The sequence below is a fragment of the Bombus affinis genome, chromosome 16 (assembly GCF_024516045.1).
Source record: "Bombus affinis isolate iyBomAffi1 chromosome 16, iyBomAffi1.2, whole genome shotgun sequence".
Classification (NCBI taxonomy): domain Eukaryota; kingdom Metazoa; phylum Arthropoda; class Insecta; order Hymenoptera; family Apidae; genus Bombus; species Bombus affinis.
In genome coordinates, this window is record NC_066359.1 from 7,652,647 (window position 1) to 7,679,367 (window position 26,721).

At 39.4% G+C, this 26,721-nt stretch overlaps 1 protein-coding gene across 8 annotated transcripts in view; it reads right to left on the reverse strand.

The window, feature by feature from the left end:
• Positions 1-26,721, reverse strand: part of LOC126925343 (uncharacterized) — a 316,899-nt gene that overhangs the window by 155,547 nt on the left and 134,631 nt on the right. For all 8 annotated transcript variants that reach the window (XR_007713872.1, XM_050740786.1, XM_050740787.1 and 5 more), the window contains one exon: positions 1,640-1,717. Coding sequence is in view for 7 of the 8 variants with exons in the window: in XM_050740786.1 (XP_050596743.1) it covers positions 1,640-1,709 (70 nt within the window). In the remaining variant the exon portion in view is untranslated. The remainder of the gene's footprint in view (positions 1-1,639; positions 1,718-26,721) is intronic.

Genomic DNA, 26,721 nt, shown 5'->3' on the forward strand with positions numbered 1-26,721 from the left:
AATTACGCAAGAAATAAAAGCAATAAGAACAACATGTTCTCCTGCTTTGGTATTTCCTCCAGAACAGAAGGGACGCGAAGTATAATAATTTATCCGAACACGTGGTGCCTGCATGAGGACAGGATTAAAGCACCGTACACACAGTGCGAGGCTTGTTTCCGCTGCGAATATAGAAATGCAGCAGGTTGCATGATACACCGTTGCGAAGATCGCTATTATGAAGCTTCCATATTCTAAATTCTTATAAATTTAACACCTTCATATTCCAACTTCTCATAGTTGGAAACTTGCACATTCGAAATGTCCTAAACTAGAAATTAAATAGAAAGTAGATGGAAAGTGCACGGCTTATAATTTGTCACTTGTCTAATATCCTATTTTATAACTAAACATTTTATAATTAATATATTAACTAATATACCATTATATAATATTTATTATAAATATTATATAATATCGCACTGGTTAAATTCTGAGGCAAGAAGAGGCAGACCTCGAGTTATGCAATGAGGTATGAAAGTATCATTGTATGCAGAATGCTCAAAGATCCTCAGTTGACTGTGCATTAACTCTAAAGGAATGATCCATGCCAGCTCGCTATATTTCTTCAACTATAGCATCTCATACAAATATAGCAACTCATCTTGTCCTGGTGTTATTCTCGCGAACGTTTCACGCCAGACTCCGTGCAACAAGGGGTGGATTAAGGTCTTTTGCGCTCCGTCCACAGTCGGGCCAGGCTAATAGAAAGAGGAAAGTAGATCCAATTCGACTGTTTTTCTGGCCTGGATGCCCCGTTTTCACGGCTCGTTGCACGAAACTGAGGGGTGGAATGGCGTGGCGTTCTGTTTGCACCCTTCCATGCACCCCCTTTACGAACTGTCGATCGACGGGATGATTTACGACGCTATAATAGCGGCCGGAAATCGTGGCGCCGGTTTTAGCGTCCGGTTCAACCCTTTGACGACTTGTGATGCGGTCGAGAACATTTATTAACGAGTAACTTTCCTCGAGTGATCGTCTTGTTACAGTTTTTCCAATTTGGGGATGTTGAAGAGGAGAGATTTATGGATCGCTAGAAAGTGTGTTTTTCGGTGAATCGAAGGTTTTCGAGGGTTTCACAAGAGCATTGGTCCAACGTGGCAATTCCACGTTATGGGACTATAGTACAATATTCTGGTTTTCATGTTTCGTGTATAATAAATAGAGTGTGAATTTCAAGTAGACGTATTATTTGTAAATTAGGAACTTGTCCCTTTTTTCTACCAGAAATTATTATTTCAAATTTATTATACTATCATTTTAAGAACATCGACCGGAGCGTCGAAGAGCGTGCAACTTTTAGAATTTCCAATATTTGTTTGTCTCGTAAGAAAAATTGTTCTGTTTTTAAAATTCATCATAAATTGTTCAATAGATCGTGAATTTTGTAGGTTAAATGACGAAATAGGGGGTCTATTTCGAGGATAATGGAGTCGAGTATGAAAAAGGAGCTGTACGCTAATTTATTCCCCGATGGCAGCAAGAAAGGTATTCATCGGCCTGTCACACGGTCGATGCGCGGAATAACAAGATGATTGCGGACGATATAATTTATTCCGCGATTACAGGATAAGAAACAGCAAGAATAACCACTTACAGGCATGCGATGCACCAAGGATGCACGAATGCGGCAGCAGAAAGCAAGTCAGCACTAATGGCCACTTCATCTTCGAATCTGAAACAGTAAAAATAGAAAGAATCAGGTCAGAGATCGTCTAATATATTAATAACAACTCCTTAAAGTCTCTCTCGACGTAATTTTAAATTTGTATTATTAGCTCAGAATTTAGAATGTACATGGAGACAGATACAAGAGTCTGGTCGTTATACAATTTGGTAACTTACTCTGGAATTTTTCTTTCCTTTGCAAAAAAGAAGATATAAAAATGCGTCCTACTTTCAAACAAACATTCAACATTCCAAAATACATTTTCATGATTAATTTTATTTTAAAACGCCGGAAGTCGTTAGAAATGTCCTCGCTTTAATTAATAATGTTCGCTTCGATCTCGTCAGATTTGTCTTGCCAAATTTTTGTAAACACAAACCTCAAGATTCCTGCGATTGCATCAATAGCTATTATTACATATTGAGAGTGTAGCAGCTAAGTTTCAGATACTTAAGAGCTCAGAAACTCAATTACAAACTGTCTCCCCAAGGAAAAATAGTCCATCACCGAATTTCCAATCATCTGATGCATCGAATGCTCGGCACAGGGGTCATTATCCAGTTTCTGTCGAGCGAAAGAATGACCAGTGGAACAGTTTTGGCTGGCGTGGGCCTTCCCCTAATTGCAGGCCATCGATGTTTGGAAACGAACACGGTGGTTCACATTAAATCGCCACGAGTGTGCTGTTTCTCAGACTTTCGTGAGGGGTTGTTGAATAAACCGTACATCCTAGATAAGTATAGAAGGCCAAAGCTTGATATTAGGCTGAACGTCTGCTCAGCTCTCTCCACTCTATTTTTCTGTCATTTCGAATCGATCAGCTCGCCTAACTGCTTCCGCAGTTAGGCTCCAGCAATGGAAGGCTTTTTATAAGCGACGTTAATGTCTAGGACGTGTTTCTTGGGAATAGGTAATTAGAAAGGGGAATTTCAGACGTTTGCCTTCGGGGCACGAGGCGATTGGCAATCGCGATGAGGTTAGGGGACTGCGTAGGTGGCGCTACTTACGATTTTCGATCAGTTATGGTTAGTTTATCGACGCGTATAATTTATTAATAGTCTCAGTGATCCTTACATTTCTATATTTCTATGTTAGTTCGATTTTGGCAGACAACAACATTTTTTTAAAGATTTAAAAAGATATTTAGATAAATTAACCTCGTCATTTTATCGCACGTGTTAGCGGTTACATCTTACAATTATACAATTAAGACAAACTTAATAAGTCATACAATATCATTAATAGGGTGTAGAAAGAAACTTTTTGTAAATTGTCTGAGCAGCTCGAGTTCGAAGTCATCAAACGAAATAAATCAGGCGAGCTCTCTCGGCCCAATTTCAAAGTCCTAGAAGCAGGCAATGGAACAGGGGTATCGTTCGTAGGAATCCAATTCAATGCAATCGAGCGAGAGCGACGCGAAACAATTCGCGACGATGGAAGGGAGATCAATGTTTCAGGAATATCGAACCGGAGGGTAGCCATAAATTCGCCATCTCCTCGAGATCCTTGGAAACCGCGTCACGAACAAACAGTTCCGTCGCGTCCGTGGCGCATCTTCCATCTGATCTTCCTTCCTTTTGTATTGAGAGAAGAAAAAAGACGCTAGCAACGAGGACATGGAGAGAAAGCACGAAGCTAATATCTACGGGCAAGCTTTTATTTTTCTTTATTAGCTGGATATCATGAACGACCTATCGACGGTGTCTGGTATCTGGCAAATTCTATTCTCGGATCACATTCTTTCGTGTGTGACTCGCGAAGAAATATATGTGTTGGATTAGCGAGCGATTAAAAATACTAATTTGCACAAATATCTGCAGCCTGCTAGTAATATTCACGTCTGTTTCATTCTTTGCATCTCCTATAACCAACATGAGCTTGACTTCTCTCTCTAATTTCCGAAAAGAAAGAAAACATCAACCCCATCCTTACGTTCGAAAGTCCGAATTATACTAATCACATCGACACCCATCCTGCCCACTATCTCCCACCTAATCAACCCCTCTATATTTGCCCCAATCTTTAAAAAAGAATCCACCAGTTTCCAAGAACAATACCAGAAGATCAGCCAGAGGGAGAGCAGAGGGCTATTCTCGGCAAAACATTGCTCGCAGAACACAACGCAGTGGAGGAGAAAAGGACAGTGTCATCACCGGGAACAGCACAAAGAGACGCGGCTAAGTGGAAGAGAGTCCGGTAATTTGCTTTCACCGCGAAGAATAAAAAGGGGGACGGACGATCAGTGGGCGGATTAAGGAACGCTGAGATTTTCGAAGGAGCGGAAGCTAGCAACGCGGAAACCGGACGTCGAGCAAGGTCTTCCCTTGCTCGTAAGGACAGAAACGGACGGGAGGAGAGTGGAGCTAATATCCTGCAGGAAGAGGAGTCTTTATTTTTCTTTATTAGCCCGGCAACAATGGCGGAGTACGCGCGCCAGTGTCAATGGTCTGGCTTTTCGCAAGCTCGAGCAAGCTTGCGAGCCAACCAAGCGAATAGGACGAGGCCGCATCTGCGGATTCCCCCAGCCAGGGTGGTTCCCCGTCGTCTGCGTCAGAGGAACACATAGCTAGTGGCTACAAGCTGGAAAAGAGTTATGGCAGACCCGGGGAACACGGAGTGGAATGATATTAAAAAACCGAGGGAGGAATTGCGTGGCTTCCACGACACTGTATCACCCGTCGAATTAATGTTGCAGTAAGGACACCTGCTTGTGGCGGATCAGACTCGGGATGACTGTTCTTTGCGATAAACAGCTGGGTCTTCGTATATCTGATTCTACTTGGATTTTGTGGTTGAATAGTTTTCAGGTGATTAAGGATAAGTCAGGAGATTCGTGAAACCAGTTTGCTATTTAGTTGGATTTTGTGTTTCTATGCTTCTGGAATATTTGCCAGTAACCGAGGATGTTTATTAGATGAATCGTATATAGAGATGGATTTTTGGTTAACTGTTCTTTGAAGCTAAACAGCTGCGCCTTGGTATATCTGACGATGGTTGAATTCTGTATCTACATAGATTTTGTGTTTGTATGGTTTTAAGATGTTTGAGGATAACTGAGAAAATCCGAAAATGAAAAACACTCTCGCTCCAAGAGAGTCTCTGAAAAGTGTCCATATCAGAGTCAACGCACCGAGCGTTATCTGTAATCAATAGCATCGCGTCTCACAGTGGCAAAGGATGATCCCAGAGCGTCGCAAAACGAGAAACGCGAGGATCGTGTACATAAGGACGCGAAGGCGTACGTCGTGAAGACCAAGTCGGAGCAGAAAATACAGTACAAAGAGAAAAAAACTGAAAGAGGAAAACAGGGAAAGCGCGGCTCCCAAAGTACGCAGGATAGAAAAAAAGAAAGAACTGAGAAATGGAGGCAGGCGACGAGGAGAAGGAAAGAAAAAGAAGCTGGACGATGCCAGTTAGAAGAGAAACAGACCAAGGAAAGAAGAGAAACATCGCCTAGAGCGTCTCTTCGTGCGTCCCCCTGCTGTCTGCCCCTGGTGACTAGGCAACCAACCTCGCTACGACGCTCTTCGGAACTCTTGTTGGTTTCTTCCCTCTTGAACTCTACCTGCTGGCTCCTTTAAACAGCCGTGTGACGCTGTCAGCCACCGTATTACATTCCGTACGCGCTCACACGGTGTTCCCTTAGCGCCTACATGTGTAACAGTCGTTCCAGCCATAGGTGCATCCTAATAGTATGGTCTTTTTTTACCAAATATAAGATTTTTAAGGGGGACGTATGAAACACTGTTTATTTCTTGAAGGAATTTTATACAATGACGAATAGACTGTCGAATTTTAGATATTTACGAGGAATTTAAAATTCCCAAGGAGACGAAAACCAAACAAAATAAGAAGGAAATTTCAGTAACACTTTTGCTATTGATTGACAATTGCTAAATTAAAAAACTGCTCCGCTGTAAATAATAGAAACTTATCATATTGCTCTCCTATAGTATTCAGATACCATCAATCGTAAAAACAACGAACTGATGATATCTCATCCGATAAATTTAATTCCGTTGCCTTGAGAGATTTGAAAATCGTGATCTCATTTGCATGCATGCACATGGAAAGAAATGCGTTGGAATACGAATCCATTTGTACGGCATCCTGAGGGACGCGATACCGAATAACACGATTCCCTGTGTCGACAACCCCATAATCCAGCCATATACTGTGCGTGCCGTTGCCCACAGTCTGCGTTATGATACGCGTCGGATTATGTACGCGGCTTAATGTCCCTGCTGACATGGTCGATCGTTGTAACGACTTCACCAATGTTACTACACTTGAGATTGAAACATTCCAAAGAAAATAATAGTAAGCTGTATCTAAGAATTACTAGATTGCAGAATGTAGATCAGTGTTCCAATATTAACGTAACGAGTCAAATTCAATCCTAAAATTCGTAAAAGTTTCTAATGGATAGGCGAGGTTAATTACATCAAATATTTTCGAATTTGGAGATTCCACTGTGAAGATAAAAAATTCTGCAGCTTGCAGAGTAAAATTCCATTCCTTTCGTAGATGTTACATTTGATGTCACTTATTGCAATAATTTCGTCTGCCATAAATTCGTGCCAAATTTAATGTTAGAACGACAAATACATTATCTTATTCTGCTTCTCTTCAAAATATACAAATTTAAATAAAATTCGGTATTGTGTACCAGTTTAAAGAGAGGCAGAGTTTTATGTAATATTTCGTAGCACAAGAAATTCTCGCGTTTCGGATTTAATATAACGTTCATCGCATTGTTGAACTTACCCCTTCGAGGAGTAAAATTTAGCCTCGCAAACCTGCACATTTAAAATTTATTACACAAGTCGAGAATGTCTGACGTGGGTGGGCAGGGGGTGGCCGAGGGCGGTGGTAGACTCGAGGAATTTGTAATTTAAAGCAAAGTAAATTCCGCGTAAACGCCAGTTTATAATTCTAAATAACTCTCTCTGTACAATCGATGTTAATTCGCGAATAAAATCTAATTAACAACAATGTGCCCCGCTCATCTCCTGAATCACGATATTTTTATTTCATTTTTCCTTTATCTAATTATGAAATTAAACAAACCAGTAAAACGACGTAGATCACGAAAATGCAAAATGTTGGACAACTTAAAAGATTGGGTCAAATCTTTTATTGTCGCCAATAGATATCTCGATAAAATCACGTTACAGTAAGCTCAGTTAGGCATAAAACGAATGAAATATTACAAATGAATTTTACAAATAAATTTTACAAATTAGAAATCCTCTTGTGCCTTCATAAAATTCACTAATATTATTAATTGATCAATTACTGTGCTAAAGGATTCGGATCTGGTAAATTGGCATGTTCATTGGAGATCTGGCATTAATAACACAAGAACTGCAGATGTTACTAGATCCATAAACCTCGCTAGACCTCTCCACGTCATAACTGATACAAAGTACCAATACATACAAGCTGTTAATCCCAGCAACAGCTAAGAAATCTCATCCACGTCATAAATCCACTTAAGGGCCAGGCTCAATCCTCGGTAAAGCCCTATTCCAGTCATAAATTCGCCGATAGCTGGCTGGCTCATGCATCATTAGGGAAATTTCGCGATCAACGGCTAACGCCACCGGGCAACCGATTACACTAGTTTCACTTCCCAATCAACTAATTCACGATTGCTTCTAAACGGTCCAAAAATATAATAGCCATTAAAAATATTAACAGGAAGCTTTATAATGTGTCAACCTTTTCTTGGTATTGTATTCTTCAGTCCTTTAACGCTATGAACTTATATATGAGATTTGAAAAATTATTAAATATACTATGCATTATGTATTGAGTCTGTTAGGCAAAGTAGGAATATTTAGTTATTCTTTATTATTTTCTGCTATTAGAAATAGTTTTATTTCGATATATGCCCTTTATTAAAATTTGTATTTTTTGAAATATTCTTGTTTCTAAACGCTGCAGTGAAAGCCTTCGACGGGAACAGACATTCTAGTTTGAAAACGATATCGGGAAGAAATAGCACGCTTCGATGATGGCCCTGCTTGATTTCACTTTTTTTCGTCCCATGAAAACGCGACGAGATATTTCCACGACACGAAAATTTCGCCAATAACATCGAATTCGCGACGTCATGTCACCGTGAAATCATTACAGCTGGTGATCGTTAAAATTAATGGACTCCTGCGTCCCGTGCTATATTTCCATCGTTAATGAGACGTACCCGTGACAGGAAATAAACGATCGAGCATACCTACCCATCGAAATGTTATTAAATTCGGTTCGCTTCTCCGCGTGATACTTTCGAATCAGCGATTCATTAACAATTATAGTAGCAGTCTTACTTTTTATGGTCATAGACGATTTATGGTCATTTAAGATACAGATTTTCAGTTTTATAGAGATACTTTTTGAAGTTTGAATACATGAAGTTTTGAAATGTCAAAATTCGAAATATGAAACATAACAATTTTTGTAGAATATAAAATATACTTCCATTTTCGAGTTCTACTCTTCCATCTGTGTTTATGAGGAAACAAATTTACATAAACATCGCACAAATTTCACACGATCATATTTGTCTTTACCCTCCGCCCCCCACAACCTCAAAAAAAAAAAAGAAAAATAAAAGGAAAAAGTGAAACTAGAAGTTCCGGCTGTATCGCACAGGAACAACTCGGCTTATTTTCTCGGTACCACGTTCGCATGCATCGTGTACAGATTGAAATCCAACGAGGCATCGATCGAGACGCGACGAAATTCCACGGAACGGAGTCGATGCCACGCACGGGGAAACCTGGCTGCTCCTGCGAGCAGAAATACCACCGTGGAATCCTGCATTTTTTCTCGTCATACATGGGGCATAGCTGGATTAACAATTAATCTCCGCTCTCGAAAATCTATCTTCTGCAAGGAGCACAAGAAACATTTTTCTCGCGTGTAAACGACGATGTTTCATGACCTTGGTCACGTGATCTGTGTAAAACAACGGCGTCATAGTAGGTTTCCTTTGATCGGATGACTTTATGACACAGAATGATCACTTTAGAGTAAGTTTAGAATTTTCACCAGTGAACTTATTCGTCTGTAACAACCAAATTTATTATTTTATTTACTGCAACCTTGATGAATGACTAAAAGCTTGATTTTTTAATTTCCGACGAATAGCTTCAATACCGATTCGAATTTACTACTAAAATGTTTATAGCTTTTTAAAACAAGAATTTTCAACTAGATATCGACGGAAGAACAGACGGTGGAACGATTTATTTCCGCTTTTACGATTCGTTACGTTCTACAATCGACTAAAGAAACCTGTAAATACACGAACCAATGAAGTATAAAGCATAGGCCACTACACTATACACAAAATGTAAGAGAAGTAGGAAGAAGTAAAGAAAAACAAATGGAATTTCTTGAATAGGAAGTCGGATGATGCCGGTGATTCAAAAGCACGAAGTGCAATATTTTATCGTCGTCACGTTTCCTACTGGCCCTTGTACACGTGTAAATAATTCACGTTACAGTTACGTATGTGCTTCGCTCTTTTCTTTAGCACTTTTCCTAAAATTATTGTACGATATTTTAGGGATTATATAGTTTCACAGACCGAACAACTTTTTTATATCAGTATCGTCTAACTTTAAATTTGATTATTTAATTTATATAATTATATTATTCGTGGATGGAGTAAAAAATGTAATTCAAACAACTTGAATAATAAATTGTACGAGGCAAAGGAAACGGAAAATGATATAACACGGTAGAAGGAAGGAAGCAAATCATGCTAGATACGAAGCTCGATTTGCGCTAACAGCCAAACTGCAGCTTAGTCAAATATTGCTCAATGGCTTTCAAATGAGCCAATGCATAGCCCCGTTCACGTTCCAATCATGTACAACGCGTTGAATAATATTTGTCGTTGTAGTATGAATGAGGCATCCATGTAAATAGTCGGAACGAAATTACATTTGAATAATAAATTTTCCGCCGGAATAAATTTTTCTGCAAATATTTTTATTCCTGTCTCGAACTGGTACACTATACGACCCAGACGATGCTATAGACACGAAGGAAATCTTTAACCTATAAATATTATAATCCGCCTCTCCAGGACTCTTAAAATATTCTTAACAAGCCTTGCAATTCATTTCGCAAAATGCTCATTCCTTTCTGGAGCATTGATTTATAAATAAAAGGGAAGAATGGGAAAGAGGAGAAGAGGAGAAAATATAAGAAAAGTCCGTTGCCCTAGGACCAATTACGAGCGAAACCTTGACAATCGCTGTCAAAAGAGAGCGTAATCCTCAGAAACGTTCAAACGAGCAGCGTTTCACCAACGACGCCATAAATTAATGCGCGACAGAACGGGGCGACTTCCCCCGAAAAAGCTCCAAAAAATAACAAAGAAAAATGGAACAAAAAAGAGAAGCGATCCAGTTATTCTCCACGGGGCCGGAAATTTCCGGAAACACGAATTTTCATTGTGCCCCGAGCGGAGGTATCCGGAAACGATAACAACGAGCCACATAACCGTGCGGATAAACAATAGTCGACAAACAACGGGCGAGAATTCTGCATTTCAGGGGCTCATCGTGGCCCGCCAATAATGGACGCCCGAACGGGACACGTTTCTACGTTGAAACAACTCTGCAAGCCCATCGGGATCAGCAGGAGTGGAAGAGTGGCGCACTCGCTACAAGATACGCTTCTATGCTTCACGATGCCGAGGTGGGAATATTTTTCGTGGCACTTGCTGTTTTTTCCCCAAGGGATACGTTCCAACGTTCGGTGTGAGATTTGAGATTTTTATGTGGAAAGGAGCTTTTTGGGTAGGAAAACTTGGATTTTAAGGTTAGGTTTGCATAACAGATACGCAGCCACGCTTTTATGAATATTAACATAGGTACTAAAAAAATTTTTGCGCAAATTTTTTAATAACGTAATTTTTAAGAACTGTTGTAATTTTTCTTCACAGATAATCGTTCGTATCTCTCAATGAGAGAGAAACTTTGGATTAAAAGAAATTCGGAGGTTAGACCTGTAGACGTACACAAGTATTAAGGTACGTAAGGTAGGTAAGGTAAAAAGATGATTATGGAATTGTCCAAACTTGTACAAATTATTGGTCGATTCGGAAGACTAAATATTTTAATATCGATTCTTTTTTTCTCTCTTTTATATCGGTATGTTTCTGATAGATACGATTGTCACATACCTAGCCATAACTAGTTCTAAGAAAAGTACATTTAAAATTTCGAGAAACTATAATCGGTATGTGGCGTATCGATATAGTTAGCCACTAATATATTATATTATAATAACAATAACGTCAGCACGGCTCGTTCCTCATCCGTCCATCTCTGTTTATCACGAACCAGCGGCCGATTCTGATTAAACCGAATACCCATAATGGAGCCTACATGTGTAATCCTAGGCTGGGTTTATAAAAACGTCCTGGCGCACGCTGCCGTAGGAAACGGGGGAAAAGCGTGCAGACTCGTTAACTGATAATCGATAATCCTCATCCGCCTGGTCGGTCCACCTTTCCCTCCCTTTTCCCCTCCATGTTGAACGTACAACAACGGACAGAAAATATCGACGCGATCCAGTGAGTATTGTGCAAGCGATATTAAAGCTTTTCCACGGAACTCAGTGAACTTTTCGCGGCAAGCAGACTGTTGTAAATCGACGTAGGCAGAGGTCTGCGCCAACCTCGACGCTGGCCAAATAGAACAAAGGATATCGAATGTGTCGAGCGACAAAGCAGCGCCACGACGGTGGATCATGCGAACCATCCGCTTGGCTAATCACAATGGAGCCAGAGGTAATATCGTGTTACTTATCCGACCGTGTTCTTCACCGGTATTTATTCTGATGAGTCTGGTTATCCCTGTTTGAGTAGCAATTTTAGACAGAATGATGATTAACGTATTAAATTTAATATTACTAAAATGGTGCTACAGTAACCTGCGAACATATTTAAACACATTCTAGAGAACTTTTACGTGTATAACACACGTGTCATACGATATATTTTGAAATTTCGTTAGCAATGTAACGAGACACGGCTGTCGTGATCATGTCGATGAAATTTGCAACCAATCTGAATATACAAATTACACTATATCTGTTATAAAATTAGATTTTGCGAAATATTAGCATACAGCATGAATAGCATATCTCAGGCATTGTAATTTCCAAACCTTCCACGCTGAAAAGTCAATTTTCCTCTTTTATCCTTTACGCTATCTATCGCTCGAAATCTGCAGGTTATTAAATTTATCGAAAATTTCATGAATTTCTACATGTGCAACGATAGGGTGAATTTTCAAACCTACAATGATATTTTAAATTTCCAGACCTTGCGATAATACAGTATATCCACATCCGCAAAATTACTGATTCGCTGGAAACTTAATAAAAATTTCATATTTAAAGATTTTATTTCCATCTAAATTGCCACCTAGTATCTAACCATGATCTTCGATGTCACTGATATGGAATCAGACATTTCTTGAATTTTCAATTCATCTAGGTTGAAATTGAAGCAAGACGCCGGTTGGAAGTCGTCATCGTGCATTAAAAAAGAGAGGGAGGAAAGAACGCAGAGGTAAAAATGTCGGAGGTAGTTGGTATTCCTACCGGAGATGTTTTCGTTAAGTTCCACCTTCATTTCTGTAAAACGTTTGCAGCACGTGAATACTTGCTTTCAGGCGTATTGTACAACTCTTAACCGCAACTAGGTCAGAGCAAACGTATATGCTGGATACTTTAATCTTTTATGTGATTGTTACGGGAATACTTGTGCTTCCCTATGTAGTTCCTCTTTGCATAGTTAACAACCTTCTCGGCAGGCACACGCGTACGCGTAAGCTTTTCTCACGAGAACTGAACAATCCCTATTGTAATTAGTGACAATATTTTCTAATTAATGAAGTAGGACGGACTATTAATTCGGGAATTTTTTGGCTCGTTTAAAAATTTTCATTTCAGGAATTACGCGAGTTTCAAGAGATTATGATAGAATTATACAGGGAAATATAAATATTTGTAATTAATGAAATTTTAACAGGAAAAAAAAAGGAAATTCTTTAGATGCTCTTATAATTTCAAGGCATTTTAGGTATTATCTGGTGCAAGTTTCAAAAGACTATAAATATTTCACCATTTAACTTTCTGAATTATGCAAACTACGACTAATGATGCTTCATTTTCATATCAAATTTTTAATAAACCGTATCATGGTGTAAAAATATATCATTTCTAATTTATGGTATTCTTTCCACGTTGATATAAGAGAATTCCACTTTTTCCATTTCTGTAAGCCGTTGAACAAGATTAAAGATTTGCCAGAATATCTTTCCAAGCGAATATTAAATTCTCTCTTCTATGTTAACCATCTGAATTAATAATAATTCTAATAATACAATTTTCGTACTACGCGATATTACCACTTCATTTTCCAATCCACTCTAATTAACTACCATATCAATTTAAAATTAGAAACATTACCATCTATATTATACCTCTTTATAATCGAACGATAATGTTAATCAACAACCTCGTTTTCATTGTTTCAATCCTATTTCTACAATATGTTTCTATGTTTCATATTCATTTCCTTAATTTTCCAATAATTTCATTCGAAACGTTCATTAATCCTCATAGTTCTATTGCAGCTGAATATCATTCATGTTCTTTTATAAGAGCTGCTATAGTAGAACTCCATTTATCTGAACATGCCGAGGAACAAACAGTTTATATAATCGGAGTTCATATAATACGGGCTCTCCAATTATCCCCACTACCTAATTATTGTTCGCATAATAGGAGCTCATGTTCAGATAAGTGAACTTAAGCAACAAAAGCTTAGTCTGCCATTGACGAGAATAGAGTTCTGCTGTATTGTACTTTTACAACCAAGGACCAAAAAAGGACACGAGTACATCCAGGTAATTTACTTCAGCTCGATATTACAATCCCTGAACAAACTTGCAGCTCTGTCTCTGAGTCGTCGCCGGTATCTACGGTGTCTAGATTAGAACTTCATCGTGATGAGGAATGTCTCGACGTCTCGGGAATTAGGAAACCTTCGGATCAGGATCAGCGAAATGGCCAGGTGACCGGTTTTGCTACACGCGTCCATCCCCCGAGGGCAACCCCTGAATTTTCGTTTTTCCGCCGGCAAGCTCGATTATTCGTGTAACGTTGCATTGTTCTCGCCCAAAAGTGTAATACGGGCCGCGGAATCCAGCCTCGGGATTACGCGGTTTCTCCTGCTGCATTTCGAAAGACGACCTGTGCTATTTTGCTTTCTGTTGCACGCTTGCCAATGAGAAATCCCAGATCACGGCGCGTAATTATCGCTGCAATGCGCGCAGCGTTACGAGAGTTTCGTTACACGCACGTCTTCGCTCGACGGTGTATCAACAGGGTGGAACGTGGAATTAGACAAGTTGAAAGAGAAAGTGGTGCAAGATTTTGATTGTATGCATGAGTGTTGTAGAAAGGAAGCTTAATAATAAGGTTGAAGTCTGCGAGTTCATAGTATCTTTTCGTTTCATTCTTCTTCTTCCTTTTACGTTTTTCTTTACTCAAAATACTTTTCTCGATTTTATTTAGATCGAACAGCCGACAGAATTAATCGAATAAACAACGAATAGACCCAGAACCTATACGTTGGAAACACACCTGTCCTGCATCAATGGCCACATCTTACCAATGTTATGAAAGCCTGAAACCAACACGTGACAAAGGTATCGCGACAATTCTACATTGTATATCAATGACAATTTGCTTTATTACACCGGTGACGCTGATAGCTAATCGGCCTCGTACACAACTGCCTATCTACGCGACGATGTATCGTGGGCTTGTCACTGCGTCGTTACTTGCACGACTACAGGAATTATTTAACGTGGAACACGAGGCTTTCGCTTCGTAGATAACGCTTGGCGATACGAAATCGGCGTTCAACTATGTTTCTCGTGCTGATTCCGGCCAACATTTTTGATAAATGCTCGACAGCGTCAGCCAGGGAAACGTAGCCGATTGAATTACAGAGAGTAATCTGTAGAGACACAGATGGTCGTGTAAGAGGGGACAGAAGTTCGTGTTGAATGAGATTAGTACCTCGAATAGCGCTACTTGAAATATTCAGAGAGGAAAAATGAACATTAATGACGGTGTGTTGCGATAGTGATGTAGGTTGATGTTAGGGAGCTTGATAATAAGACGGTCATCGGTTTCGTAGAACTTTGATAAAAGGTTACTTTATTTTCCTCTGTGTGTATGTATATATATAAAATCTGGCGTCGATGTTGCTAGCTAAATATTTTACATAATGGTTATTCGTAATTAGGACAATTAAGATTTAATATTTTTTAATAGTTTCATACTTTAAGAGATTCCTTTCAAACTTACCGATGATTTGAAATTTTTCTCTAAAAAAGTTTCAAATGATTATTTTGGATCCCTATACTATTTATTGATATTTTAATACTTTTTACTACATTATTATTTTTTCATATGAAACACGAAGAAGTAAGAAATTCATATTTTCTGCGACTCTTATAACGTTACATTTACTTATTCACTTTACATGTAAACGTATATGAAATTAGAAAGTACGCTGGTTTATTGGAAAATAAAATCCACCTCGCGTTACACAAGCTAATTCCCATTTGTAATATTCGCTAAAAATTAGGAACAAACTAAAAGCTCGAAGGATGCATTTTTCTCGAGGTGCCTATTTGTCCCAACAAATGCACGCTGCACTCAAGACAGAATATAAACGTAACGCGTGGAATTCATTAGGGCGCGGCTAGCTCAATTTTCTTCTAAACGTGACTTACTTAAGCCACTTTAAAGACAATTGCCGCAACCGAGTGCGAAAGATACGCGTTTTAGACCTCTCGTGCTTAATTGTACCCGCTCGAAATTAAAACCTCCCCCCACCAACGACCCACTCTCCTCGCAACGCCACTATTTTTCATGTAACCTCTCCCTATTTTTATCCATTACGCCGTGTTAGAGGCAACGAGAATTCCACGTTAAAGCACCTACAAAGCGTTTCCTTGTATCGTACACACGGCCCGATTAATTAACTGAAATTAATTAAAACGCGCACGATAATGCGCGCCCCCGCTACGACCGGCAAAATTAAAACGCTTCGCCACCCTAATTCCCTTTTCGACTTTTGGCTTCGTAGAATACGATAGCCCATGTCTATTACACTCTTCTTCGTTGTTTAGTTCTACTTGTTCGGTTTACGAGATGCAAATTTAATCTTTCTTCATCTTTGTGCTCGGAATTTGTGAATTTTGCGATTTTTAATTCGACAACTTTCATAATTTTCTAGTTCGCGATTCTTTAATTCCTGAGTATGCGAACTTTTTTAATCCTGAATTGACAAGCATAGTTTTGAATTTGTAAATTTGAAATCTACGAATTCTCGAATTACTGGAATTCTGGAATTTCGAACGTCTAAACATTAAATTTGCGGATTTTCGTAACTCCGAATTTCTCGAACCTTCGATATTTTCCGATCTCCGAGTTCTTAATCTTTCGAATCGCTAAATTTTCGAACTTTCGTACGTTTCACCATTCGAGTTCTCTAAACTTTGATCCTTCCACTTGCTGTATTCTTGAATCCTCCAATCTTTCAAACTTTATATTTGTAGATTCCTGAATCTTTCAGTTCTTGCCACTTCAAACTCATAAATTTTGTACATCCTCGTGTCTCCACGTGAAAACGAAAATACCAAAAAGATCCTTCAGCGAAAACGCCAATGTACTAATTACACGCGCCATCGTCATTACAATGTAACTCGCGCAACTATTGGTTGTTGACACGACTGCTAATCGATATTCAAAGCGAGTTCCCTCGAAAACTACGAGAACGTGCACTCGACTCGAACAGGGGCAGAGGGTGGAATCACTTCCTCCTCGACTTCGGCGTCGCATCGATTAAGTCGTACGAGTGGCAGCGTAGTGGCCTGATATTCAACCAGAACTAAAGGATTCTTCGGATCGAGATCAATTAAACAAATTAATCGAGCACATCTCGAGCTGATAAGTGTCGTTCGCGATACGTCTTCATTGCCGGTAGAAGGGCGCGTCTGATCGATGCGAACTAATTTGTCTTTTCCCTTACTCTCTTCGACTCTCTCTTGTTCGAATAACGTCTTTCCTCTTCTAGCTTCTACCTATAGACCTTTCTCGACGTGACAGATCCGAGAGTCTGGCTCCATTCCGTCTTCAAGTAATACCGGGATTAAGGATAAGTAACTTCGGCTGAAGTGCAATGGAAACTTTGCGGGTAACCTTACGTTCGTTGCCATCCCAGGCGTGCTCCTGATTCCGGAAAATATTTCGCGTCTCGGCTCCATACCGCCACCCTTTTCATAGTAACGCGATATTAACCTATTTGCCGTGCAACGTTATTAAGAGTGGAGATACTTATTTTTTATACGTCTGTTTAATTGGTTATTTCCAAGGGAGTATAATTGAAGGCAAAGATCTGGGATAATCTTTTTCAGGGACGAATATTATTAAGGATAAACCAAAATCTGTTTTTACATATTTGTTCTTTTCATCTTTGGATGATAAATACTGTTAAAGACAGTGGAAAGTAATTTTGTGATCACAAAGGGGTAAATAATTAACCGGTTGTATTTAAGGGAATATTATTCGGTACAGAAACAGATAATTAGTCTTTTCATTTTTTAAGGATAAATATCGTTAATTATTAATTTTTGGTGATCGAACCGTTATTAATGATAGAACATTTTACTATATATTTGTTCGTTTTATTTCCTGCAGCTGAGTATACAAGAATTAAATTGTGTTTCCAATATCCAATTTATAATGACTTTATAATTATTAACGCCTTATAATTGAACGTGTTTAACGTACTTAATATTGGTATAGTAGTAGGGTTTTTATTGGTTAGTTTGCATCCGACAATGGATCTTATCTAACAATGATAATCCAGAGCTTTGTTTAGACAATATTATTGTTTCGATAGGGAACAATGAGTTCCTGTAATTGTCTTGGTATTGATAGTAATCTACTGACTGTTGCAATATGATAATACGAGGTCAAGTGTATGTGCAACCTATACAATACACGTCCCATATATGAGACTATCTCTAACTTAAGTACCTTAACTCATTAGCTACTACAGTCTTCGTGTAGAAATCATACAATGAAATTTATTCGCGCTTCGCGCAATCTAACTTGCAATTTTGCAAATTTGCAACATTCACAGCATCGAACATATGCATCTGATATACAAATTCTTTCGCAAAACTGAGCCTAACATAGAATTAACGTAGAATTTTGAATATTCAAATGTTCCATCAACAGATGTTGATGCCAGCGTTGGATAAAATTATAGACGGTATTGCTTGAAATTAATTCCACCGGGAAGCTGTTTAAACTGGTATCCGAAGGGAATTAATACGATAGAAAATATAATATCGGTTAAAACTATGGAGAGATTGATTTTAATGCTTGACAGCGAAAAGCAAACGAAAGCTTCTCGAATCGGAAACTAGTATAGTTCCCTGTACGTCATAAACTTTACACAGTTGACATAATAATATTTGCCGACAATGAGCAGCGCGAGCAGTTCAGAAACCGGAGTATTATCCCGAGCCAGCATTGTTAACATCACTGTCACGTGTCCATTATCACGATCATTGTTTCCATTCCATATTATTCCCACTATACCCTCATCATTATTACCATGGCGTCGCTATCCACATCGTATATTACATCTTTGAAATCCTGAACCAGCTCCTTTTTAATCCTGTCTCTATCTGGCATCTAATATTAGCTAATCTAATACTAGGATTTAAATATCCAATTATTTTAACGGTTCATTTAACTCATTAAAGTTCGACCGATGATTTGCCATAATGTTATACGTTGAGGTTGACCGATAGAAGAACGAGTGGATGAATTTGCAATAGAAAAATATATCGAAATAAATAAAGATATAAGTATAGTGTATAGTGTATACCGATCTAGATTCTCACTCTTATAGTGTTACAATACAATAGAAGAATCTACGATAAGGAGCACGTTCATATATTTCTAACAAAGGACATTACCAAAAAAGTTAACCTCGTAGCGCTAGCTAAAGGCTACAAGAAACAGCAATAGAAATCTACTCATAGCTCGTTTGTTTCCAGACCTTGTAATCTAAAACATAACTTATATTCAAGGGCACAATGATATATGGACCTCTCCTTATTTCGAACTTTTTATTTCACTAAATTCTATTCTCTTCGTAACAGCGGTCTCCAGGTCACGGATATACAAAAGTAAAGATGTAGAGTTCTTCTTGAAGTAATTACTTCAACATTATAAATTCATCAACTTCTTTATATTTCGTACAATCGTAAATTCAGGATGGAAGAAATAATCAGGATAAAAAATATCAAAGATATCGATACTAAATATATTTTTGAAAATATCAAATTTCTTTACACTTTCCTCGCACCTAGAAGATATTATTATATATATTATTTTATTACAATAAATCGTTATTAAATATAAAAATATAGCGATCTAACTGCATCAATGGCGCACTTAATATCCTACACCGAGTCAAATCTCAAAGTAACCAGAACACTCACGAGTCTAACGCACTCCCATTAGACGTCCCTCTATTCTTCCACTATCACTCCATCATCCCTTCAGACAGACCGAAACTCCTCGACTATTTCCTCTTTAACCCTTCTTACCCGCGAAAAGCATCCCTTTCGACATCGCCAGCATTTTTCCATCATCTTCAGCTCCCTCAAACCCCTGAAGAGAGGACAGGGGTAGCATTAATCCGAACGATCTAACTCACAAGACCTTCCACTCCTGCCAGAAAAAGGGCCATGTAATGATACACTATCGTATATATATATCTTTCGATTCAAAAAAACGGCTTGCATACAGCTAAGCTGCCTCCACGTAATTAATAATATTCCTAATAATATTTTCTATTTCCTTTTAACTTCTTGTGACCGCATACGATTAGTATCAACAACGATATATTAACCTTTCGTAGACGAATTATTTTCTGACCATGAACAAGATAATGTAATGCCTTGTATTCTCTTAATAATTCACCAATAAAACTGTTTATAAACGAATAATGTTCTGTATTATTATTAACATATCCTGCAAAAGTTCTTATCCCTAGTATCTGTCCCTAAACACGCCTGAATATGGTAAGCAACATTCGAGTAACATAAGACACATTGACGATTGGGGCTACCAATGTGTCAAGGCTTCACAACGCAAAACACATATTTTTCCGACGGTTTGGCGCGAGAATAATTGATCGAGGTATTTATTGCCGCGGGATGAGACACGTCGGGTAATTCGAGAGCCGCCATCGTTGCGGATCCTATTCACACGGCAACCCGCCAGCCAGCGCCTCACGAGTGGTTGCAGCTCTGAAGCGTCCGCAACTGACAGATAGAAAGAGAGAGAGAGAGAGAGTGAGGAAGAGGGAGAGAGTTTCGCGCGCGGTTCCACGTTCGAATCCGCGCCGATACGCGTCCGTCACGCGGAGGAATCCGCCTCTGAGCGAGCAGACCAAGGGGGTGAGACGAAAATGTCTGAGGGGCGAGGCTCGTAACGCGACCCCGTGTCGCTTCAGCCAGTGTCAATTCCATGGTGTGTGTCTACGTACGCAAGCGATGACACCTAACCCTGTTGTCTATGGTGCTGCCTCTTGTTCGGGAGGGTTTGATGGACGGGTTCGATCGGATGAATACGTGATTTAGTTCTTTCTTTTTTTGATTTTGTTGTTTTATGGCATACTGGCAATTAGGCGGTTGAATAATTATTACAAGATATGTTTCTTTCATTTGTTTTATGGACTGTTGGGAATTAAGGGGCTATGTAATTGTTGTGCAGTTGAATTGAACGAAGTTATAAAAGCAATTGTGAAAGAAGCTACGGATTATTTTTTAATGAAAAATATAACGGAAACGACAATGAAAAGAATTGCGAGATACTTGATCTCCTTCTTTCTTCTTATGATTTTGTTGCTTTATAGAGTGCCGGGGTTGAAGCTATTGTAATCTATAAGATGTATAAAAGCGTCCACTTGAAATATTCTAAAATACACGAAATTCCCAGCTCTTGTTCCACACAATAAACTCTCATCAACGAAGAAATAAACTCTGACCAAATTCCTGACAACGTGCCTCCCTTTGTCTCTCGCCTGCATCAAGATCGATATGGGGGCTCTGCTAGAAAAATTAGGATTACGTCCAAGGTCAGGCAGTAAGAATCCCTCACCAGGGATCATTCCCAAGGGGTTAGGGTGGTCGGGAGGGCTGGAACGAGGGCAATGGATACAAGGACCCGGTAAGTGTTGTCTGGTCGATCACTTCCGTCCTTTCGACGAAGCGTGACCAGTTGCTTGGCAACCACCGGTCACCCTAACGTTACTTTCACACCGAGACAGCAGGGAGCTTAATGGATACATATTGATAACATTTATGAGCCTTCCAAGCTTCGCTACAGCTCTATCGGGTCTTCTTCAGTGGGATACAACGAATGTTTTGAGTAAGAACGATTCAAATACACGGCCGTCCCAAACCGATGATATCGGTTTAATTGGTAATTGATCTAGTAATCTGTGTTCTTTGGTAGATTATATAGGTTCTTCTTAGACGTTTAAAAGTTCGGATAATTGAGAAAAGCGTACTAGACGTGATATTTATTTACGAGCGGGCATACGTATAGCAAACTCGCATTCATCACTAACCATAGCTTAACTGATTCAATGACGTATCGTCGTGCGAACGTTTTCGGAGTCGGCCGCGTAAAAATAACCTTTATTACGTTATGTAATCATTTAGTAAAAGCAATTCCGCTAAAAGCCTGGGGTAGCCTCCGTCGTCTGCTTTTGCATAACCACGACACAGCTCGACGTCCCCTCCCTTCATCATTCTCCTTCTCCATTCCCTTCCTTTGGTTTAGCAGCAATTACTGTCTCTCTGTTTTTCGAGTCTCACGCTCAAGATAATAAGCGTTACGGCAGCGGCCAAAAGGAACTTCTTAATCTTACGACGGCAGTCTTGGCTGCAGATTTCAAATTGAAAGTTTACAAGGGACCCGTACCCACCTTTTTGCCCCGTGGACACGCTTCGAATTAACTTAATTAACTCTACGGACGACACTGAAAACTAGCGTCGTAAGATAGAGGGACAACGGTTAAGATAGGTTGGGTTACAAAACGGGAAAGACAGGTCTTTGGAACTATTCACGCGTTCAACACGCTTTTGCGATTGTTTCACAGTCGGAGATTAACTGGTGCCCGTTTCTCATCGGTGACTGGGTCGTTTGTTAGCCCCCAACCAGAGTGGCGAGTTGATCTGTTACGAGAGAAGCTGATGGATCCTCTCTAAACGATACTCGACTCTGGACTCTAAACTTTTTGAAAGCGGCTGGCACTGCGAGTTAAGTGGTAGAATGGAGATATCTTTGTTTTGCAATAATCAGAATCAAAATTCAGATTTCCTATTTGGTCCGTTTCTGTTGCCATCTAATGAACCAATTGGGCTTCTAACAGGAATGCTTATTAGTATATTTTTCTCCAAGAAGAAAACGTTATACAGTTTCTAGGAATCTGGGTTTGGTGGATTTGTAATAACAGTATGTGAATTTTGTCAAACTTTACGAATTACTTTCCTAGAGAGTTGGCAGACCGTGAATGTAAATTATTCGTTGAAAATTTGCAATTAGTAACAAATTTAAGGTTTCTAGCATCTTCGAAGGGTATCAGGTGATCGATAGCCAGTTTTACAAACAATTGTCTCGTAACATAATACTTCTGCTTATGGCCAGTTAGTACACATAGCGCATATAAACTTTATCAGACGCAACAATCCTTATAGATAACGACGGCGAGAATTCGCGTCATCCATGAGTTTCAGAGTCAACAAGTTCAAAGTCCAACAGGGAACAATCCAAAGGTTGCCGCCATTCTCGGGTCCGAGTAACTCTAATATCGCGCAAGTTCGAAAATTACAGAAGTTCCGCAAGTTCGAGTACTTCATTCAGAAGCTCAAGAAATTCCGAAGGTTTTACCGTAGCCGTGAATCTTAAACTACCCTGATCTTACCTCCTACGAACTTTATAGAGAACTAAGCTTACAAATAACCGTGGAATATTGTCTCAAAACGCTCCAATCAGATCTATCTCGTCACAGTTACTGTTGGACACGTTGTAACAACGATGCAGAGCTTACAATCAACGCCGTACGCTTGATTCGAATATTTTTCTTCTCTCTTCGATTCAACCAGATGGATTTTAAATTTATTCGTAAAAGTGTGATCGTAAAAGCGACAGTCCATGGTCTGACTAGCTTTCATCCATTCTAGAAATCCAAAGTCTACCAATCACACTTCGTATACCTTTAAAAGAGTACGCCAGTCAGAAATCTAAAACTAAATGACCAAGGAGCGACGCTCTAAAGTCTAGCCGGATCTTCGTAATCAATGTTTCAGATACCACGGCTAGAAATAAAGTGGCAGACCAGGCAGGCAGCTGGTCAATGACACGGATGGGGTACTGCCGTTGCAGCGTAAACACAAATAACAGGATTATTAATTCAGCAGCGGACTGGAGCACACGTTACGCGTCGTTTGCGTGGTCATTAGGCACACAACGAGTGCGGATCGATCGAGCCACTCTACGTGTATACTAGCCGCAATTACTCCACCGTTATATTAGCTACTCTGTCCTGATAGATTACTGGACAAACCAGCAAGTCGATCCCTTCAAGATTCGATAATGATTTATGGCCATTCAATCTTCTTCCTTTCTTTCCCTTCCTTGGGTTCGTTCTTCGATCTCCTCCGAAGCGTGACTTTGTTGGCTGTCATGGGCGCGATATATGTCCGTGTCATCTTCGATGCTTCACGATAACTGTTCGCAATCAGGATAAAGTGCGTGATGTCTCTGGGGTTAGAAGTTGGACTGTGATGCTTTTTGGGGTTGCTTTCTCAGCGAATCTTCGTGTCGTGATTGATGTGGGAAGCAACAGATGTAGTTTGCGATAGTTTTGCAGAATTCTGTTTAACGAAGATTAGGTATTTGTCAGGGCTGCATCAAATGATGCACGAGATTGCGAATGGTTTCAATTTTGATAAAACGTGGTGCGGTGTTCTAAAATCCAACTAAGTGAAATAAATTCTACTGGAAAAAGTTCGTCGTTCGCAAATTCCACCAACTGCCAAAGTAGTCCGGCGAAAGATAAAGCTGCACGATCCATCCTAGCTAGTTATACTCGAAAATGGTTACTGGTCAGGTGTTTACGGATACTGAACTAGTTTCATGAAAAATCGAACATGGCCGTACACGAAACGCGGGAGAACAGCGTAAGAAACCGGTCTATTTCCTGGTGGCCCACTTCACGTGCAAGGAACCCATTTTCGAAAGTGACTAATCCATAAAAATGCATTTCTCTCGGCACAAAGGATGGATGCCCTGGTATTCATACTTGCATCAGCGACGTCAAAAAGATTAATGCCCCGCTCGCGGTGAGGATAGCGCCGTTTTTTTTTTCTTCCTTTTCCGCCCTCTTCTCTCTCCTAACTCCTTTATTTTTTTTAATGTAAAGGATAGGAGAAAACTGGCATCCAGAAAAAAAGCACTCTCCACCGCGAAGAAATTACATTCTCGTCTCTCGTTCTCGCGGATTTCTTCTTCGTTTGCATAAAAATCTTGATAACAAAATATTGTAACCCGTATTTTCTGCCTGTACGTACAATCTTGCTAGTCCTCTTCCCGTGTTTTCAGACGGTGAGACTGAAAAACAGCGATGAGCTGAAGCACGTCGCAAATACAAGAACGGAATATAACAGTCGTGCTATAATTTTCAAACTACAGCGAAACTTCATTATATCTTATAAGCAGCTGAGCATTCTTACGCGTTTATGAAAAATTTAAAATACATAGAATGAATATAATACATAAACAATATGTATATAAAATAACCAAAGTACAATACCTTTTATTCGTGATATGTATTATATTGGTATTTTATTATTAATATGTAATAAATGTCACAATCGTCTACCAAAGTATTTCTAATTAATTATAACAAATCCCTTTAATTATATTCGTCATAATGCATAAATTTCCGCGATCTACCGACTAATATTTGAACTCTATCAAGTAAATCTTAGATACTGGATTTGATTCGGATTTATAAGTGGATAATGCACATGATCCCATCGCTATGAAAAAAGGCTGGTTCTTTCTGCCTCTTCCTCTGAGGCGAGAAATTCCGCTGCAACCCTTGATGGATGTTTCAGGGGATATTTCCATGGACCACGTTTAAATTTCTCATCTGCGAAGGGACTAATGTCAAAATGTGTTTCAGCTGACGAAGGTAGGGCTTTTTTCGAGGAGAAATCGCCAGACCGAGGACAGAAATTAAGATTTCTGCCCGTCTCCTTCCCAAATTATATTTCAGAACTTGCCTCCCTGTATCCCTACGGCGAAGAATTATCGATATTATGTTATTCATAATTTTAGAAGAAATTCTTCTCGCGAAATGGAGTTTTAAGTAGTGTAGACTCTTATAGACTAAAAGTTGGAAGATTTAAGATTGCGTGTTTGAATATTAAAAGCCTGAAATTTCGACGATGATCGAAAAGGAATATAAATTATCCCAAAAGGGCCCAGAAAGTATCAACTTTAACCAAATGTACAAACTAAACTAACCTTCTTTCTATCAGACTATTCGCAAACTAAAATTCCAAGTAGTACAGGTCCTTGATAAATCCACCGCAATAAAAGCTCAGAGAATAAACATTTACAATTTGAACGTTGAAAACTTCAACTGTTGACGATAATTCGTGGAAAAAAGATATAAATTACTTCAAAGATAAGTGGGAAAGATATCGAGTTTCAGCAAATTTAGCTCGTGAACTAAAATTTTAAGTAGTATAGACACGCCATTGATCAGCCAACGCCGAAAAACGAGGGAAACCTTTATATTTCTCGTGGATATTTAAATTTCCCAGAGTCTGCAGAAACATTCTGCTCATTATGAATATTTATCTCGGCGATAGCGGAAATATAGGGTCGCTTTCTCATCACTGAAGGGGGATCATTGTCATCCTCTCAAAGTTAACAGCGAATAACAGAGAAAGAGAGAAAGAGAGAGAGAGAGAGAGAACGGCGGATCGCTTTTCAGAGGAAATTGCGTGCCGTTTTTCAGCGGAGCCCTTATGAAATTTAAAAAACACCTTTCGTTCGTTATGCACTGAACAAGCCCGACACAGTCGGCACTCTCAAAAATATACGATGACCTCTCTCACTCTTTCTCTCTCTCTCTCTCTCTCTCTCTCTCTCTCTCTTCCTCTCACTCTCTTACTCTCGCGCCCTTCCTCATGAATATTTAAACTGGATATTAAAGGCGCACAATCACCGCGACTCCGACCACCTCCAGTCTCGAATTTCGAGACAATCGATCTCGAAAGTTCTTTATTCGTTAGCTGTGCGAAACGAAGAGCATTTCTGTGAGCTGATGGGGAAAAGAGTGTCGCAAGCTCCGAGAGGTAGGCTAATGTCTTCGCACGACGAATTTTCCAAACAAATAGGAAAAAAGTGAGGTAGGGAAATATAATCGTATCGTTCAATTTTGTTAATTTTATCATTGTTTTTATTGGAAGTTTATTGGTTCCTGATACTAAAAAAAAGAAGAATAGAGCGCAAAACGCAGACTCGCTATTAGGATATCGATTTCAGAGGGTGTGACATAAAACAGTAGACCGGTCGGAATGGAATTTCGGCACTGGTTACACGTCAGGACGGCGCGCGGACGTGTCAAAAACGTGGACAAGGAACAAACGCGTGGAACGAAGATTTGCTTTTAAGCCTGACGCGCATGGAACGCGTGGCTCGTCGCATTAGACATTAGTCAGCCGTGTTTATTCTGCCTCTAGAACTTGTTCGCGCTGTTGCAGCAGTGGTACGCCGACGTGGCCTAA